The sequence below is a fragment of the Microcebus murinus genome, chromosome 10 (assembly GCF_040939455.1).
Source record: "Microcebus murinus isolate Inina chromosome 10, M.murinus_Inina_mat1.0, whole genome shotgun sequence".
NCBI classification, from domain to species: Eukaryota; Metazoa; Chordata; class Mammalia; order Primates; family Cheirogaleidae; genus Microcebus; species Microcebus murinus.
The window spans coordinates 68,578,727-68,596,528 of record NC_134113.1 but is presented as its reverse complement, the minus strand read 5'-3'; the positions used below and the strand labels follow the sequence as shown (position 1 = coordinate 68,596,528).

Below are 17,802 nucleotides of genomic sequence, written 5' to 3'. Positions count from 1 at the left end.
CCGGGAGGCTGAGGCAGAAGGATCACTCGAGCCCAGGAGTTTGAGGTTGCTGTGAGCTAGGCTGACGCCACGGCACTCACTCTAGCCTGGGCAACAAAGCGAGACTCTGTCTCAAATAAAAAAAAAAAAAAAAAAAAAAAAAAAAAAAAATAATCTAATCTTTCACCTAAAGGAACTAAAAAAAGGAGGGCAAACTAAACTGAAGCAAGTATATGGAAGGAAATAATTAAGACCATAGTAGAAGTAAATGAAATAGAGAATTTTTTACAAAGAGAAAAAATAAATGAAACCAAAGTTGGTTCTTTGAAAAGATCAACAAAACTGACAATCTTTTAGCTACACTTGCCAAGAAAGAAAAAGAGAAGACTCAAGTTACTAAAATCAAGAACAAAAAAAGAGACATAAGTACCAAACCTTACAGAAAAAAAAAAATTATAAGGGAATACTATAAACAGCTGTATGCCAAAAAATTAGTTAACTTAGATGACATGGACAGATTACTAGAAAGACACAAACTATTGAAACTAACTCAAGAAGAAAGAAACAATCTGAATGGACCCACTATAAGTAAACAGGTCAAATTAGTATTTTAAAACTTTCCATAAAGAAAAGTCCAGGCTCAGATGGCTTCACAGGTGAATTCTACCAAACGTGTAAAGATTAACACCAGTCCTTCACAAATTCTTTCAAAATAGAAGAGGACAAAGCAACTTCCAAATCATTCAATAAGGCCAGTGTTACTCTGATACCAATGCCAACAAAGACATCACAAGAAAACTACAGACCAATATTCCTTATAAATATAAATGCAAAAGCCTTCGATAAAATATTAGCAAACCAAATCCAGAAACATGTAAGAAGAATTAGATATAAGAACCAAATGGGATTTATCACAGGGATACAAGATTTATTTTATATCTGAAAGCCAATCGATATAATTCATCACACTAAGAGAAGGAAGGATAAAAACCACGTTCATTTCAATAGATGGCAGAAAGGCTTTTGACAAAATCCAATACCCTACCACTATAAAAGCCCTAGGAACAGAAAGGAATATTCTCAATTTGATAAAGGATATCTATGAAAAACCCACATTGAACATCATTAATGGTAAAAGACTAAATGTTTTCCCCTTAAGATCAGAAACAAGAGGATAAGGATGTCTGGTCTTGTTACTTCAACTGAACATTACATACACTAAAAGTTTTAGCTAGAGAAACTAGACAAGACAAAAAAAAAAAAATATATATATATATATTGAATTAGGGATTGTTATACAGAATAAAATGTGAAATTTGAGGTCTGTAAGGGCATTAAACATCATTGTCTGTTTGTTGTTTGTGAAAAAGATAGATAATACTTCATTGTCACATAAAATGGAAATTCAAAATGGCTAAGAAGCCAATGGAAAGGGTGGATTTCATGTCAAAACTGGAAAATAACTCTGATGATTGATCTATAAATGTAAAATGTGATAAGGACATGCATGCCAGAAACACAGTGATGGTAAGTAAAGATTATAGGATTTTGAACAATTTGGTTATATCCTGAGATATGAGGGAATGCTTTATGGATGTGAAGAAATCACCTAATGGCAGCAATCTGAATTGCAGGAATGGTGCCTGGGAGGAAATAAAAGGCCCTTCTCAATAAGACTCATAAGAAAATCCAAATCTACAAAGTGATGCCTGGAGGTTGGAATGTAAAAGGTCAAAAATTCCTCTAAAATGAAAACCATCCCACCAAACAGAACAAAATTTTAAGGAAATGTAGGCAACACTGATTATTTGGATAAATCTGTCCACATTAGTAGCAAACAAAGACTAACTCTTTTTATGCATTTTCAATTAGGAGCTCTAACTCCTATTTCAGTAAGTGGCTAACACAGGGCATGCCTGTTTAGCAGGCTATACTTATGGTTCCAACAAATCATCACATCTCACTTTTGATAACCTATGCAACTAACTTTTTCAAAATTATATTTCAAAACATCAACTCAATACATTACAATTAAATAATGCTATTTTCTTTAGTTAGAAAAGGAGTAAGGCACTATCCTCCTCTTTATCTCATATTTATTAACACCTATCTGTTTGTACTAGATCAGTAAGTAAATGTCTACCAATCAGCTAATCTCACATCAAAAAAATGAAATCAACTTTGCATGTGCAACAGACTAGGAATTAACAAAGAATGTGGAATTTCTGTCTACATACACTCCAAATCATTCTCTGCTGCATAAACAACACAGAAGGTAAAAATACACACTAAAAGCTATTGCAGAACATTGAAGTAAAAAACATACCTGTGTGTCCCATTAAATTGGTGTGAGTTTATACTGTGAACAGGAAACCATGTGAGTGGTTTCATTGGCAAGGAAAGGCCTAGATAATGAAAAGGCAACAGCTTTACAGTTCCCAGGGACTCACTGAATTTCACTTGTTCAGTCAGCTCCAGAATAAAGCATCCTGCTGTACTAAACTAAGTGAAGAAACAGCGTGCAAAAGACAAAAGGGATTAGCTATGTTATACAGATAACATCGTGGTGGAAGTGTATTGGGGATGAAAATCCCATTAATATGAAAAAATCTACAAAATAAAAGTCAATCTGAAGCTACAGTTTTCTGGTGCAAATCTCTCAGGATTTCCTTGTGTGTGCAAGGGCTCATGTGCACTAAATATCTTACCAAAGAACATGTGTGCAAATAAATAGAACAAAAAAGATGCCTACATTTTTAAAAAGCCAAAAGAATAAAGATATTGATTCGAAAGAGCTCCTGACCTAAGAGCTCTGAGTCTACAACATATAGCCCCAAGATCACTCAAGATCATTATTGCTGAAGTGAATAAAATCCAAATGGAATAAACAGAACAGGTAACATTAGATTATTTTTACTGACAAGGAATAAATGGAGAAAAATTCATGAGCTTTAAATGTAAGGCATGGCACAGCATCAGACACAGATAAGACAAACAAAGGGAAGAATTAGGCCACTGTGAAATGGATAGTAAATAAGTAAGACAGAGTTAAATGATGTGGTGTAAAAACAGCAGTGAAAAGAAAAATCTCAAAATTATTCTGGAGGTATCATTTGCACTAAAATATAAGGGGTAAATCTAATTATATTTTTAATTTCTAATCATATAATAAAAGAAACAAGCATTATCTATATTTTTCTTTCTCTCTCTTTTTTTTTTTTTTGGAAACAGGAATTTACTCTGTTGCCTAGGCTAGAATACAATGGTGTCATAATAGCTCACTGCAACCTCCAACTCCTGGGCTCAAGCAATCCTCTTACCCTCAGCCTCCTGAGTAGCTGGGACTACAGGCACACACCATCACACCCAGATAATTTTTCTATTTTTTGTAGAGACGGACTCTCCCTATGTTGCTCAGGCTGGTCTTGAATTCCTGGCCTCAAGTGATCCTCCTGCCTTAGCCTCCCAAAGTGCTAGGATTATAGGAATGAGCCACCACACCCAACCTGTATTTTTCTTAAAGACTGTGATTCTAATTCTGTTTATGACTCAAAGAGTTTCAGAGTTTTAGACAGAGAACTGACTCTATTAGCTGCTAAAATGAAACATTTTAAAAAGTGTAGTTTGGGCCGGGCTCGGTGGCTCACGCCTGTAATTCTAGCACTCTGGGAGGCCGAGGCGGGCGGATAGCTCGAGGCAGGAGTTCAAAACCAGCCTGAGCAAGAGCGAGACCCCGTCTCTACTATAAATAGAAAGAAATTAATTGGCCAACTAATATATATATAGAAAAAATGAGCTGGGCATGGTGGCACATGCCTGTAGTCCCAGCTACTCAGGAGGCTGAGGCAGGAGGATCGCTTGAGCCCAGGAATTTGAGGTTGCTGTGAGCTAGGCTGAAGCCAAGGCACTCACTCTAGCCTGGGCAACAAAGCGAGACTCTGTCTCAAAAAAAAAAAAAAAAAAAAAAAAAGTGTAGTTTGCAAGTAAAACTGAAAAAAAACAAAACAAAAGAAAACAAAACTATGAAGTAGTAGAAAGGAATGTGTTGTATAAGTTAGGCAATAAGGGAAAAAGTGTCACAAGAAAATGTGAAGCTACAAGGTCCCTTCTGGATAGAAGCCACAGGGAAGGAGTCATTGACATGTAGTATGACGAGTCAACGGCTTGGATAAAATGCAATATTTACATATACAAATCATAATTTCTATAAGGTGGACTGAGAGCCACATTACATGAATAAGTGTTTACCATGGTTTGTAATTAAATAGATAGCTCGATGATGCCCCATCTCCTGGAGGATCTGTAGAAGGTCACCGACGGTCTTGTTTTTCTGTGCCCAGGACCAAAGTAATTCTCTTGTTCCACTTTTACCTTGATCTACATATTTTTCAATATGACGAACATCCAGCCAGCTGCTTGAAAGCCGCTCCGCTGTGGAAATCGAGATAGAGAAACAACGAATAGTTAAATGTATTCTTATTGGAATACTTGTTTTTATGTAAACTGTATGCCTTATTTCACTTTATTTGTGACTTTTTATTTTGAACTTATTTAGCATATATGCTTCACCCACCTCCTGCTAATGTTAACATTTTACTATGACACAACTATCAGAAGCAGTGATAACTGCAGACCTTATTCTATTTCACTAGTTTTCCCACTTAAGTCCCTTTTCTTTTCTAAGATCCCATCCAGTTTCCAACATAGCAATTCAATTGTTCCCTCTCCTTAATCTCCTCCAATCTGTGATGGTTCCTCAGTCTTTCCTTGTCTTTCAGGAGAATGAAATGATACTGTGTCCTTCTCAGTATGTAACATCAAGAGGTTTGTGATATCAATATCTTATCACTAGTAACGTTTATTTTGATTGCTTGGTGAAGGTGATGTTTGCAAGGTTTCTCCACTATAAAATTATTGTTAAAATCTCCCTTTAATTAAATATTTAATTAAATATTCCCTTAATAATTAACAACTATGTTGGGGAGGAACCTGAGATTATGCAAATACCCTGCTTCTCCTCAGATTTGGCCCACCAATACCTGCATGCATCAGCAGATTGTATGTATCACAATTACTGAGGTGTTTGCTTAATGGTGAATTTCTATTTCCCCTTTTTCCTTCTATGTTCATTAATTGTAACTCTTCTGTAAGAAAGAGCTGTCCCTTCTCCTCCATTTATGTATTTATTCAATTTTTTATTTCTATCAGTATGGACTCATGGATATTTATTTTATTCTATAGGTAAAAATCCAATTCTATAATTATTTATTTTGTTGCTAAAACTGTTCTAGCTTTGTCCATTTAGGTTTGCTCTTATGTTCTTTTTTTTTTTTTTTTTTTTTTTTTGAGACAGAGTCTCGCTTTGTTGCCCAGGCTAGAGTGAGTGCCGTGGCGTCAGCCTAGCTCACAGCAACCTCAAACTCCTGGGCTCGAGTGATCCTTCTGCCTCAGCCTCCCGGGTAGCTGGGACTACAGGCATGCACCACCATGCCCGGCTAATTTTTTATATATATATCAGTTGGCCAATTAATTTCTTTCTATTTATAGTAGAGACGGGGTCTCGCTCTTGCTCAGGCTGGTTTTGAACTCCTGACCTTGAGCAATCCGCCCGCCTCAGCCTCCCAAGAGCTAGGATTACAGGCGTGAGCCACAGCGCCCGGCCTCTTATGTTCTTTTGATAAGCCCTATCTTTTTTTGAGCACTTCTTTATTTTCTGGCTCTACAAGTTGCTCTGGGCTCATTTTGTATTATATTTCCCCTTCCCCAAGACTGGAATTAATTACTTGTCCAAGGATCCTGGTTTATTCACTGGAAAATGGTGTTTCTTAGCTTTTAAGTTAAGATGCAGGTGCCAGATGTGCTCATTGTGGCCAAGGTTCTATCACTTCTAGGCCTTCTAAGCACACAGAGCTAGGAAATACATGAATGTGCACTAATCCATCGACCTTTATTTCTCTATCTACATGTATACATATTAAAAACTAAGAATTTGTTCTGATACCTCTGATTCCAATCCAACATCACAGGGTACATTTCAGTCTTTCTGTGTTTCTAACTTCATTCTTGAATAGTAAGAAACTCTGCTCTTGTTACTGACAATATATTTACTTATTTGTTTAATTCTACTATACAAATAAAATACTTTCAGAATTGCTAAGCCATACCCCTGCGAGAAACATATTAACCAACTAAATTAGAGCATAATAATTCTTTTTGTCCTTAGCCCAAAGGTATCCAGTGAAGATGCTGTTTTCCAAAGTTACTTAGGCTAATTTTTTCCTTCCTCAACCCCTTCAGTGTGGTTATTATTTATTTGCAATACAGTTAGATTCAGTTGTTGAAGTTTTTATGGAATGGCGTTTTAAGTTTTTGTTCTATACTGTCTCGTTGAGCAATTCTGAGCAATTAAAAGGTAATATTTGGGTAGGATCAGGGAAATGTTTTTCTAGGCTACTAGGCTTTTAATTGCTCAATTAGGGTCTGTTATAAATACATGAACACTGTACTGAAAGTATATGAGTTTTTATGGTACCCTAAGTTAACAGGATTCTTCAATTGGAAATTTATACTGGCATACTGCACAACTTTCAAATTTTAAAGTGCACTTTAAGGCAAAGGAGGGAGAAAGAAAGCAAATGACTGAAAGGTTGGTCTTGTTTTTATGGTAATACTCCCAGATTAGCTCAGTCATCTTGAGCAGTAAATTAGCAATGTGGCTTTGGGCCATTGATGGTGATGGCAGCATTCTCTCATACCTTTACCTTCGAGAGAATACAACATTTAGGATCCCAGATACAAGTCTGTGGATAAAATCCAACAGTGACCTGGCAGTGGTCAGGAGGACCGCCAACACACCACCATAATTGATTATAGGAACTCAGCACTCTTTCCTTCTCCACTCACAATGTGGAAGCTGCCCTCTAGCAGTAACCATGGTACCTTCATCAAAGGACTCCCCTATCCACAAAGCTATACTCTTTAAAGGCTGCTGTCCTTTTAAAAGGCCAAGAGCTGCTCAGATTTGAGAAGAGCAATAAGCTTTATGGAACTTTCTTCTGTTAAAACTCGGTTTCAGAGTCCAAAGATTTTTAATTTCTCAGGGAGTTGCTATACCAGTTACAGTATCTAAAATCAAGAAATCGGAAAGGCAATGTCTTTTGCCTTAATATGGCGTCCCCTTACCCCACATTTTCAGTTCTACAAGGCTTTGCTGGAATATTTAATTTACCTCAACTTTATGTCCCTGCTGAGACTGTAAGTAAACCCTGAAAGTTGAAAGAGGGCTTGAAAGTTGAAACTTGAAAGAAAGTTGAAAGGGGTGCAATATTACTGCACCCCTTTCTGTGAGCCAAATGCAGAAAGTAAATTTCTGCTATGTTAAACCACTGAGATCTTGGTGGTGCTTGTCACTGCAGCATAACTTAGTCTATCCTGACTGCTACCCACAAAGTTGTATCTTGAATGTTCTATTACTCAGTCATATCTTGTACCAGAATAGAGTTAAAGGGAAGGGAAGCTTTTGTGATTGTATATCAAACGAGGGAAGATAAAGTTGAGACATTCTATTTGAATGCATGTTTAGGCTGTAAGGAAAGAAAAATAGCTACAATAAAATGTCTGACATCATTGTGTGGGAAGGTCTTCACCTTTCCTCCATATTTTAAGTTTTGGTAAGAATGTATTCGTTACTCATCTCTTTGAAGAGATGATGCGTCACAAAGAGGCAAGAACCATCCAAATGTCAACATATGCTTTAGATAGCACATTGCTTTTAAATAAAAAGGCCTTTAAAACAAAAATATTGGCAAGATGTGATAATGTTATTTTATTAATAATATATTTCTTTCTGATGAGAGGTAATCTACCTATTTGGTTGAGGTACATTTTTCATAAACACTTTATTTAGTTATTTCTAGAAGTTCTTGAGAGAAATACTGCAAATCAGTGCCATTCAAACATGTGTTCAGTAGCTTCTGTGTGCCAGCGGTACAGAAATTGCATGCACCAAGTGTGCGTGGAAGATGAAGACAGGTCCCTAATAAAAGACAGGAATACCAGGGCATGTTTCCTGGAGGGGTGGTTTCTGGTGCCACAGACAAGTTTAAAACTATGAGTATTTCTAAAGAAAGGTCAATTCTTAAAGAAATATTAGATAGAGTATGCTATCCTGGGAGGAAAATGACGCTGAGTCCCATAGACTATCCTTTCTTCCTCTTCTTCTTTTTATTTATTTTTTTCTTTTTTGAGACAGGGTCTGGCTCTGTTGCCCAGGCTGGCATGCAGTGGTGCAATTATAGCTCAGTGTAACCCCAACTCCTGGGCTAAAGGGATCCTCCCACCTCAGCCTCCTAAAATGTTGGATTACAGGCATGAGCCACCTCAGCTGGCTCTATCCTGTCTTCTAAGGAGGAAAGTCTTCTGTCAAAATAGAGCTTCCCCTCTGACTCAACGGGGGAGGAGGGCATGGGCAATATATGTAACCTTAACATTTGTACCCTCATAATATGCCAAAATAAAAAAATTTTTTTTTTAAATAGAGCTTCCCTGTGGGCCTCTGGGTAAGTGTAGGAACATATGTGTTTAGTAGTGGCTCTGCCATTGACCTATGACACAATAGGCAAGACACAGTCTCACTGAACAATCTCAAACTTCTCATTGGTAAATGTTCTTTGAAGTAGTCCCACCTAAAACATATACTAAATTTGGTTGCTCTTCCTTGGCCTACTAATTATATGAGCAATGACTTTAAAATACCTCTAGTTTTTAAACGCATCTCATTCTCAAAATTAGCATTCCAACAAAAGAACTCTATCAAATTTCAGCAAAGGGAAAGTTTAGGCTTCTACTTTTCCTATTAGAAAATTAATTGGCTAATATTTACAGAGTATTAGGCATAATGTACTATATAAATGAATAATAATGAATATTGACATATGACAGGCTTCTTCCCTTTTTTTAAAATATAGTTGAATTTTTGCAATAAGAAATATGCACACAATTTCACAAGGGTGAAGAGGAAAGATGCTCTTGTGGGCTACCACAATCAGGGCAGGAACAGAAGGGTGACAAAACCTCAGCCAACTTTGCAGCAGAGGAGGACTGAGGCCAGGTTTAACTAGGCTGGGGGGAAAGGGAAGGGTCTGTCAGATGGGGAATTGTTCTAGAAACGGTGAAGAGGGCACAAGGGGGCAAAGAGGAGACTAGTATGCTTAGAGCAGAGGATTCAGGATAAAGAAAAAGTGAACAAATTCCATGAAGTCTCTATGTGACCTTGTATCTCCAGGAATGTGCTTAGCACATAGTAGACATCCAATACATATTTGCTGAATGGCCATGAATGTTAGCATAAGAACTTAAAATTTCATTCTGAAAGCAATGAGACCTGTCTGAAATTTCTGAAAAGGTGATGCAAAGATGACAGCTTTGCTTTTTGGAAGATCCATCTGATGGTAATAGTAGCAGGAGTCTCAAATACAATATTTACACATAAAAAGGTAGAAACATTTTATAGCTCACAACAATTCTCCTAGTAAGAAAGGAATACTGTATGACTATTAAGTAAATATAGAGTTAATTTCCATAATTCCATTCCCGGTTTTGTTTTGTTTTTAATTTCCAAATTTCACTTTTAAAAGTGTAGCAGGCCATGACTCTGTTCTCTTCCATCCTGTGACTTGGCTGAGAAACTGCTATCTAAGATGCTGTCCCATAAGCACATTTCTGAGATTCAGCTGGAACATGAATGAACAGATGCCAAATGAGCTGGGGTTTTTAGTTCCCCAATACTGACCAGGGGCAAAAGGTTCTGAGTGTGTACTAAATCTAAGGAAAGCTAAATTAGCCAAAGGCATTTTTCTAATTATAGAGGTTCATGGTGAGAAACTGACCCCACTCAATTAAAATGGATACTGCCTATATGCATGGATTGCTTCCAGAGCCAGAAATGAAATATGTTTTCTCTTTCTCCGGTGATTCACAGCACAACCTTAATAGCTTTTCTTTAATGATGATGCATTCTGAACAGAAACACCACTAAAGAGTATTATTAGCATCCATAAAATGTATAATTCATTTAGATCAAATTCTATAAAATAATAGCTCCAATTTGATGCAACAAGAATGCAAACTCTTGACATGTTAATTACATTCTTGAATATTCATAGTTTTCTCCAATCTTTCCTTACTCAATCCCTTTATTCACAGTATAAATCAAATAAAATAAAGAGGGAAGTCCTCAATGACTAATTGAGTTCTTAAAATTAAGAGCATTCTAAGCTGAAAAGGTAAATTAAGAAAAATGTGCTGTAGTTAAGCAATGTTTAAAACCATTTTTGGGGGGAAGGTAAATATTTTTTTTTGAAAGTCATCTTGGCACAATATAAGGCAAAAAGTCAACCTAAGAAGTTCAGAGATCAGTTTATCTGGAAATATGGATTGCTTAATAATTACTCAATGCTCAAAAGTCCTTGAAGGCTGTTTTAAGAGTGTCGGACTATCTCTGCAGTGCTAACCACTGGGGAATTCAGTTGCAGAAATCATGTCTCCGTATGCAAATATGTCTCTGAAGGGGTTTTTCCCAAAACGCAACACACCCCTGTTTGGAATCTTTGTATTTGCATATAACCACATGCCAAAACCCCTAGGAAGTTAAGACTGCTTTCTTCACAAAGCTTGTTTTTAGATAACATGATGGGGTATGCTCTTCTACAAAACACATAAAGGAATTAGGCAATTTTTAAAAAGAACCTTTAAAATTAAAGATATTTTTAATTCCAAAAAGTCTAAACAAAACTCAAAGTGTTAAGTTAGCTCTCTATTCTTCATACAAGACTGTAAACATTAACACTCACTAGTTAACACATTTTACAAGAAATAGTTCTTAAGTTCACGTGTACCTTTTACCCCATACTTGAGTAGGATTCACGTTCCATAGCTGAGGAGGGCTGTGCCTAATTACTCGGGTTCCCCTCTGTCTGTCCTGCTCTCTTAATCCTAGATATAGGTAAGGACCTAACGTAACGTTAACTACTTCTGGAAGAGAATTTAAACACAGTTCGCCCTCCATACCAGTGTTTCAGTCTGCAACACAGAAGCTGTGTAATTTCGTACCCAGGTGACAATCGGCACTATTTCCCCACACATTCTTCCCTTGTTAAACTTCTTTATAGCATTCGTATAGGTCTGTCGCCTACATTAAGTTGAAAAATCCTTACAAGCAGGGACCATGATGTTGTGTTTAGTACAGTGCTTTGTCTAAGATTCTGCCAAATGAGGTTTTGGATGTTTTACAGGTGTCTGTTCATTCATTAATTCATTCAAAACACAGATAACTACTGAATGCCTGCTCTGTGCCAGGTACAATTTTAGATGCTAAGAGAGTGTAAACTAAAAATAAAATCCTAAGCCCCCTACCAACAGAATGTACCCGCTCTTGGCCAAAGAGACCCTAGAAAAAGCCTAAAACTGAGTTCTTGGCCATGATGGAAAGAGAGCTCAGCCATGCCTGGTTATGTCCCCTCCCTTTTGAAGTTTAGATGCAACAACTGACCAGCATTAATGTTAACATAGAGATTATAAGACTGACAAAACAGATGCTTAGTGACAATAAGATACTAAATTATTAATATGGTGCATGCCTGTAGTCCCAGCTACTTGGGGGCTGGGGCAGAGGGATCATTTGAGCCCCAGAATTTGTGGCTGCTGTGAGTTAGGCTGATGTCACGGCACTCGCCCAGGTGACAGAACGAGATGCTGTCTAAATAAATTAATTAATTAATAAATCAAACAAACAGGATCTAAGGCCATGCAAGGCAAAGGTTAAGTCGCACCTACAGGTCATCAATTTGCTTAACAGATCACTTTGAATCCTATATTGTGGCTTGCTCTACAATTAGCAGCTTTTCTTAACTTAAACTTTTTCTTTCTACTGACTTCAAGCCTTTAGACAAAGCTTTATTCCTTTAACCAATTACAAATTAAAAAATCTCTGAATCCACCTATAATCTATAACCACTCCAACACACACACACACACATACACACACACACAAGGTGTGCTGCCTTTTGGGGCCAAACAAATGTATATCTTCCAAGTACTGATTTAGGATTTTACCTGCAATTCCTGTCTTTCCCAAAATGTATAATACCAAACTGTAACCCAACTGCTTTGTGCTCACTTTCTCAGGACCTCCTGAGATTGTTACCCTGGGCCACAGTCATCATTGGCTCAGAATAAGCCTTTTTAAATTAATTTACAGAGTTTTGATTTTTTCCATTAACAGAGTCAGCAGGAAACAAGGCAAGTAAAAGTCCTTGCCCTCTTGAAGCTTACTTCTAGATGGACAAAACAAACAAATAAATAAACATACATACATTTACATATGTATATATGTTTATATTATACATGTACATATGAAGTATGTGAGAGGTGATATATGACACAGAGAAAAAGAAAGCAGGAAAGGGAGACAAGGGGCTGGGGTGTCAATTTTAAAAGAGCCATCAGGTAACAGGCAAAAATATGAAGGATGAGAAGAAGCAAACCTCAAGGTCATTGGCAGGAAAAAGGTTTCCTAGCATGTTCAACGAACACAAAGCCTAATGTGGTTGGAGTCAGGCAAACAAGAGGGAGAAGGAAGTGAGAGAAGCTATGCAGGACTTCAGTGTTTATTCTGAATAAGATAAGAAGCTACTAAGAGGGTTCTGAACAGACTAAGCACAGAATATACTATACGCGTTTAACAGGCTCACTGACTGCTGTGTTGACGAGACTGGAGGAGGGCAAGGGCAGTGGCAGACAGTCCAGTCAGCAGACTGCTAAAATAATCTGGCTTGGAGATCTGTCTGTGGTTTGGGCTGGGGTGGCTATCCTGGCAGTGGTAAGAAGTGGTCAGATTATTAGATCCTGAAGGCAAAGTCAAGGGCATCATTTGCTGACAGACAGGATGTGGTTTGTGAGAGAAAGTGACATGTCACAAAAGACTAGTATTTTCGGCCTGAATAAGTGAGGGGTGGGTTTGCCATTAACTGAGATGGGAAAACTTTGGGAGGGGTAGGGGGAGCATTTCTGGACTGTTAAGTTGAAGATGTCTGTCAAGTAGGCAAATACGGATGAACCTAACATTCTCTCTTGGCATATAGATGAAATTCAGAAGGTAGTGAATATAGCACATAAACAGGAGGGAACAGGTCCATGCACTAAGCCCAGGGACACTTTAAGATATAAAGAGAACCCTATAAGGAGAGAAGAAAATAAGTAGAGTGACAATGTTCTAGAAGTAGAAAAAGTGCTTCAAGGAGGAAGGAGCGATCAACTATGTCAAATAAAACAGGAACTTTGAACTGACCACTGGATTGAAGCAGGGTGAGCTTAGACAAAAGGAATTTCAATGGAGGGGTGAGAAGTAAAAGCCTAACTGGGGAGGGTTCAAGGAAGAATAGAGGACCTGGAGTATAAATAGCCTTTTAAAGGAATTTTACCATTAAGGGAAACAGAGAAATGGGGTGGTAGCTTAGAGTAGAAGAGGGAACTAGAGAGAACATTATAAGATGGAGAATTAACACAGTGGTTAAAAAAACAGGCTCTATTCCACTTCAGGGAGAGGAGGCACATCTTTCCACTCCTTAAGTGGGGACTGCACATAGTGACTTCCTTCCAAAGAGTACAGTATGAAAAGGGGGGAACTCAAGTAATTTTACAGTGTAGATATCTGACAGACACTATCTCAGGCATGGTTAACATCAACCGTGACAATTCATGTAAATACTATGTACCGTTGATATGATGTGATGAAAATGGCACTTCACCTCTATGGTCTTCCTCCCAAAAATACATAACCTCAGTCTGATCATGAGAAAAACATTAGACAAATACCAGTTGAGGAACATTCTACAAAATAATAGACAAGTACTAACCAGTATTCCTCAAAACTTCAGGGACATTAAAAACAAGAAAAGTCTCAGAAACTATTGAAACCATACTTTATAAAGTAATAAAGAGGAGTAAGGTGAAAACTATGATAGAGACCTAAACTCTGCAAAGGCACATGCATAGTTAAAAATAATAACTGAGTGCAGAGTGAATGCAAAGGATGCAGAATATATGGGAACTCTTCATACAATCTTCTAAATTTTTCTGTGAAGTTAAAATTGTTCTAAAAGATAAAGTGTACTTAAAACTTAAAAATAAAGAAAAAAAAGAATACAGGCTCTGGAATCTTACCATCTGGTTAGAATCCTTGTCTGCCATTTAATAGACTGTGACTCCAGGCAAATTACTTAGATTCTCTGAGAATCAGTTTCTCTATCTACAAAATGGAAATAGGAAAAATACCTACCTCATGAATTTTTATTATAAGTAAATGAGATAATCCAGGTAAAACATGTACAGCACAGTGTCTGGCCAACAGTAAGCATTCAATAGGTGGCAGCTTTATTATTATTATTATTATTACTACTATTATTTTAAATCTTTATTGAATATTCAAATACACATTTAATATGATTTTCCATTTAACTTGTTTTACAGTAATTAATAATAATTTATATGATAATTTCCTTTCCTTTTTTAAGAGGAAGAAAATTGAAGCCTATTATACAGTATCTGTAAAAAGGATTTCTCTCTCAGTGTATTATAAGTGTTGAGAGGTTTTACGGTGTCAGCTGCTCTAAGCAATTTAATTTAAATAGCAATCTATGGTAATGAAATGAAATGAGTTGTCGCTGAAGGTTCTGTATGTACATTATCATGTCTGTAAGGTAAATAACATTTTCCAACTTGCGCTCGTTGAGCTTCACTATCAAGCCATATAAAGTCATCAATGTTAACCAGAGAATATATTATCTTGTAACTATAGTATTTTTAATAACAATGCTTGACAACAGTGATTTGAAGAATATATAAGTGATGGCTTCCAAATCAGGCTGTGCATCAGTCATTTGTGGGGTTTGGCAAAAAAAGAGATTAGAAAAAAATAAAATCTAACCTACTAAACCAGCAGCTCTATGAGTGGTGCCTGGGCACTGCATATTTAAAAGACTGCACAAGGGACTTCAGTTTGTGAAGAACTGATTTATATTATCCTGTACACACTGACCATGTCATATAGGCTGCTATACGATCTGCCTTTGTCTGAGCTGCACATGTCTGAGCTGCCACTTCAGTTGTGTAAACTTTGGCAAGTTACTTAACCAATTTGTACCACAGTTTCCTCACCTGTTAAAACACTGGTGATGATAACAGCACCTGACTCATAGCGTGATTAGAGGGTTATGTCAGACAACTCATGTAAAGCATGAATACTTAGATTTCAATGCTATGAAGAGAGAAAGAATATCCAACACTGGGCTGGACTTCCTGAAAAGTAGCAGTCACCAGGGACTGAGTGCTGATTTTCCTTTTAGATGAGGCATGTTCTTCCATTTTCATAGTCTCTTACCTGCTTCACTCATTTATGACATCAACCTGGCCTCATTAACTACCTGGGGATTGGATTAAAAACATTTTTCTTTCACAAATTCAGTAACTGTAGGAAATCTATGGGTATAAACACTGCCCATGCCATGATCAACCTCAAAAAGATTTGGTGGGCAAGAGATCTTATCCCTCAAATGCATATTGCAAATCTCTGTATTTTCTAGAAATTAGGGTCAAATACCATTTTCAGAGATTTTTATTTAAGAGCTATAATTTAAAATTACAGAGTTTAAAAAGACATAAACAATTTTTACATAATTAGAAGCCCAGTGCCACAATCCCAGAAAGTGTGACCATATTGTTCATTAGCAACGAAGAAAATTTTCTCATAGGTCTTCTGCTATTCTTGGTACGAAAAATCACTATTTCAGGTCATTAAAGCTAAGGTGTTTTGATATGTTATTTTCAATGAACATTAAATGTGTCATAATGGAGTACCAAATCTAACTAAAAACACTGGAACTTAACAAAACAAAGATTTTTGTCTGAATTATTTCTGATGACACTTCCAATAGGCAGTTGCTCAACTTTCCAATGTCTACATAAAATGCAATTTTGAAGCCAATTTTCTAGATTAAAATAAAAAGCCATTCTTTAGCATAAATCTTCATACCACTAACTTAAGCAAATAAACAAGATATGTATATATAATATGTACAAAACTAGGAGCCAGGCTAATCACAAGTAGTATTTTACTTTAGCACTTAATTAATTTTACTTTAGCACTTAATTAATTTGAAATTAATTAAGTTAGGGATGCACTGAAAACACCAAAGGATCAATATCTTGAAGTTCTAAACATGTTTTAATGTGAAAATTGTATTCTGGCGTGATTTTGCAATCACAAGACATCCTATATTGCGAACCGAGAAAGGCCAGAATCGTTTACAAATATACGATGCTTTCACGCGAGTTGTCTGTCTTTCCCAAGCCGCCACTCACTTGATGCAGCGATACCCAAAGTTTCTTCGAAAAAGAAGGGGGAGCTAGTGTCTGGGTCTCAGGGTGTCTTGGAGAAGAAGGGGCGGATTCCCCCATGGGAACCTCGTGGAGGCCGCGCCAGCCCCAGCTGCCCAGGGCGGCGCCGAGTGCGCCCGAGCGCGGGGACCCCCGCCACCCCTGTCCCGCCCGCTCGCGCCGCGCGTCCTCCGCGGGCCGCACTCACCCAGGCCGCGCCAGCCCAGCGCGCCGTCGCAGCTGTCCAGGACGGCGCACAGCTCGCCCAGCAGCGTGGGCGGCAGGTCGAACAGGAGCGTGTGCGCCGAGAGCGCGCCGCGGGCCCCGCCGCTGCCCGCCATGGCGCGGCCGCCGGAGCGCGGGGACGACAGGGCCGAGGGGGATGCGCAGCGCAGGCCTCAGCGCCCGCGAGGGGCCGTTACATAACCGCGGAAATCCTGCCGCCCCGACGGCTGCCAAGACCTCGGAACACGCCAGTCCTCGGGCCCTGAAGGGCGGCGCCCGCATGACGCAGAGCCGCTCTCCAGAGAGGCCCCCGCGGACAGCCGGGGTCTCCCCGCCGCGGGCTCCCTCTTGCTCGCGCGCTTTCTGCCCTCAACAGTCCCCGCGGCCCTCTGGGTTCCGGACGCGGCTGAAGAGACCAAGCAGAGAGTGAGCGCCAACGCATGGATCCATCCTAATCTCCTTCAAAAGTTTAGTTCGTTTTATCCTGTCAGAAATGAGACACAGGTTCATTGAGGAACGCTTGGAAAACCCAGAAAAACTGAAAGAAGAACATTAATCACTCATAACCCCATTCAGTCGACGACAACCACTCTAAACGTTTTGGCACATTTTCCTCCCAAGTTTTACTGAATTGAAACGGATGAAAATGTGCATATATGCAGTGATTACTTGAAAAGATAAACATAGATACCAACAACAGGAAAGCAAAAAAAAAAAAAAAAAAGAGACCAAATGGGAGTAAAATTATGTACATCGTCTTCACGAGGAGGCCCCTCCTCCATGCCGTTGTTTGATTTACTTTCTCCGATCCGTGGGCTTTTCTGATGAAACATTGTTGGACCAATTCTTCCTTCCTCAAAACGCTTCACAGAGTCTCCCTTTTGCTTTCAACACAGAGTTTAAATTGTTTTGAAGTCTTCTACCGGTTTATACGTTAATATCCCACCGTAGGCGTGATACAAATGCTACCGTCAAAAGAGGGGATGCTTTGAAAGCGGTGAGAAAAGTCTCAACCCTAATTAGTGACTGGAAGAGTGGACAGTGGCCCTCAGCTGGAAAATGCCAGCACCTATTTGAAACCGACCGCGCGGGTTGTAGTCTTTGAGAACAGCGCCCCCTGGAGACCACCGGTGATGACACGCTGTCACTTTAGAACCCCTGCCTGAA

General features: G+C 38.4%; 1 protein-coding gene across 1 annotated transcript in view; it reads right to left on the bottom strand.

Moving 5' to 3' along the window:
- The window catches only part of IRAK3 (interleukin 1 receptor associated kinase 3), a 49,166-nt gene extending 32,086 nt beyond the window's left edge, over positions 1-17,080 (bottom strand). The window contains exons 1-2 of the mRNA XM_012782409.3: positions 16,619-17,080; positions 4,228-4,410 (exon numbers count right to left, since the gene is read on the bottom strand). Coding sequence (XP_012637863.2) covers positions 4,228-4,410; positions 16,619-16,751 — 316 coding nt within the window. The 5' untranslated portion in view covers positions 16,752-17,080. The remainder of the gene's footprint in view (positions 1-4,227; positions 4,411-16,618) is intronic.
- Positions 17,081-17,802: the final 722 nt, after the last annotated feature.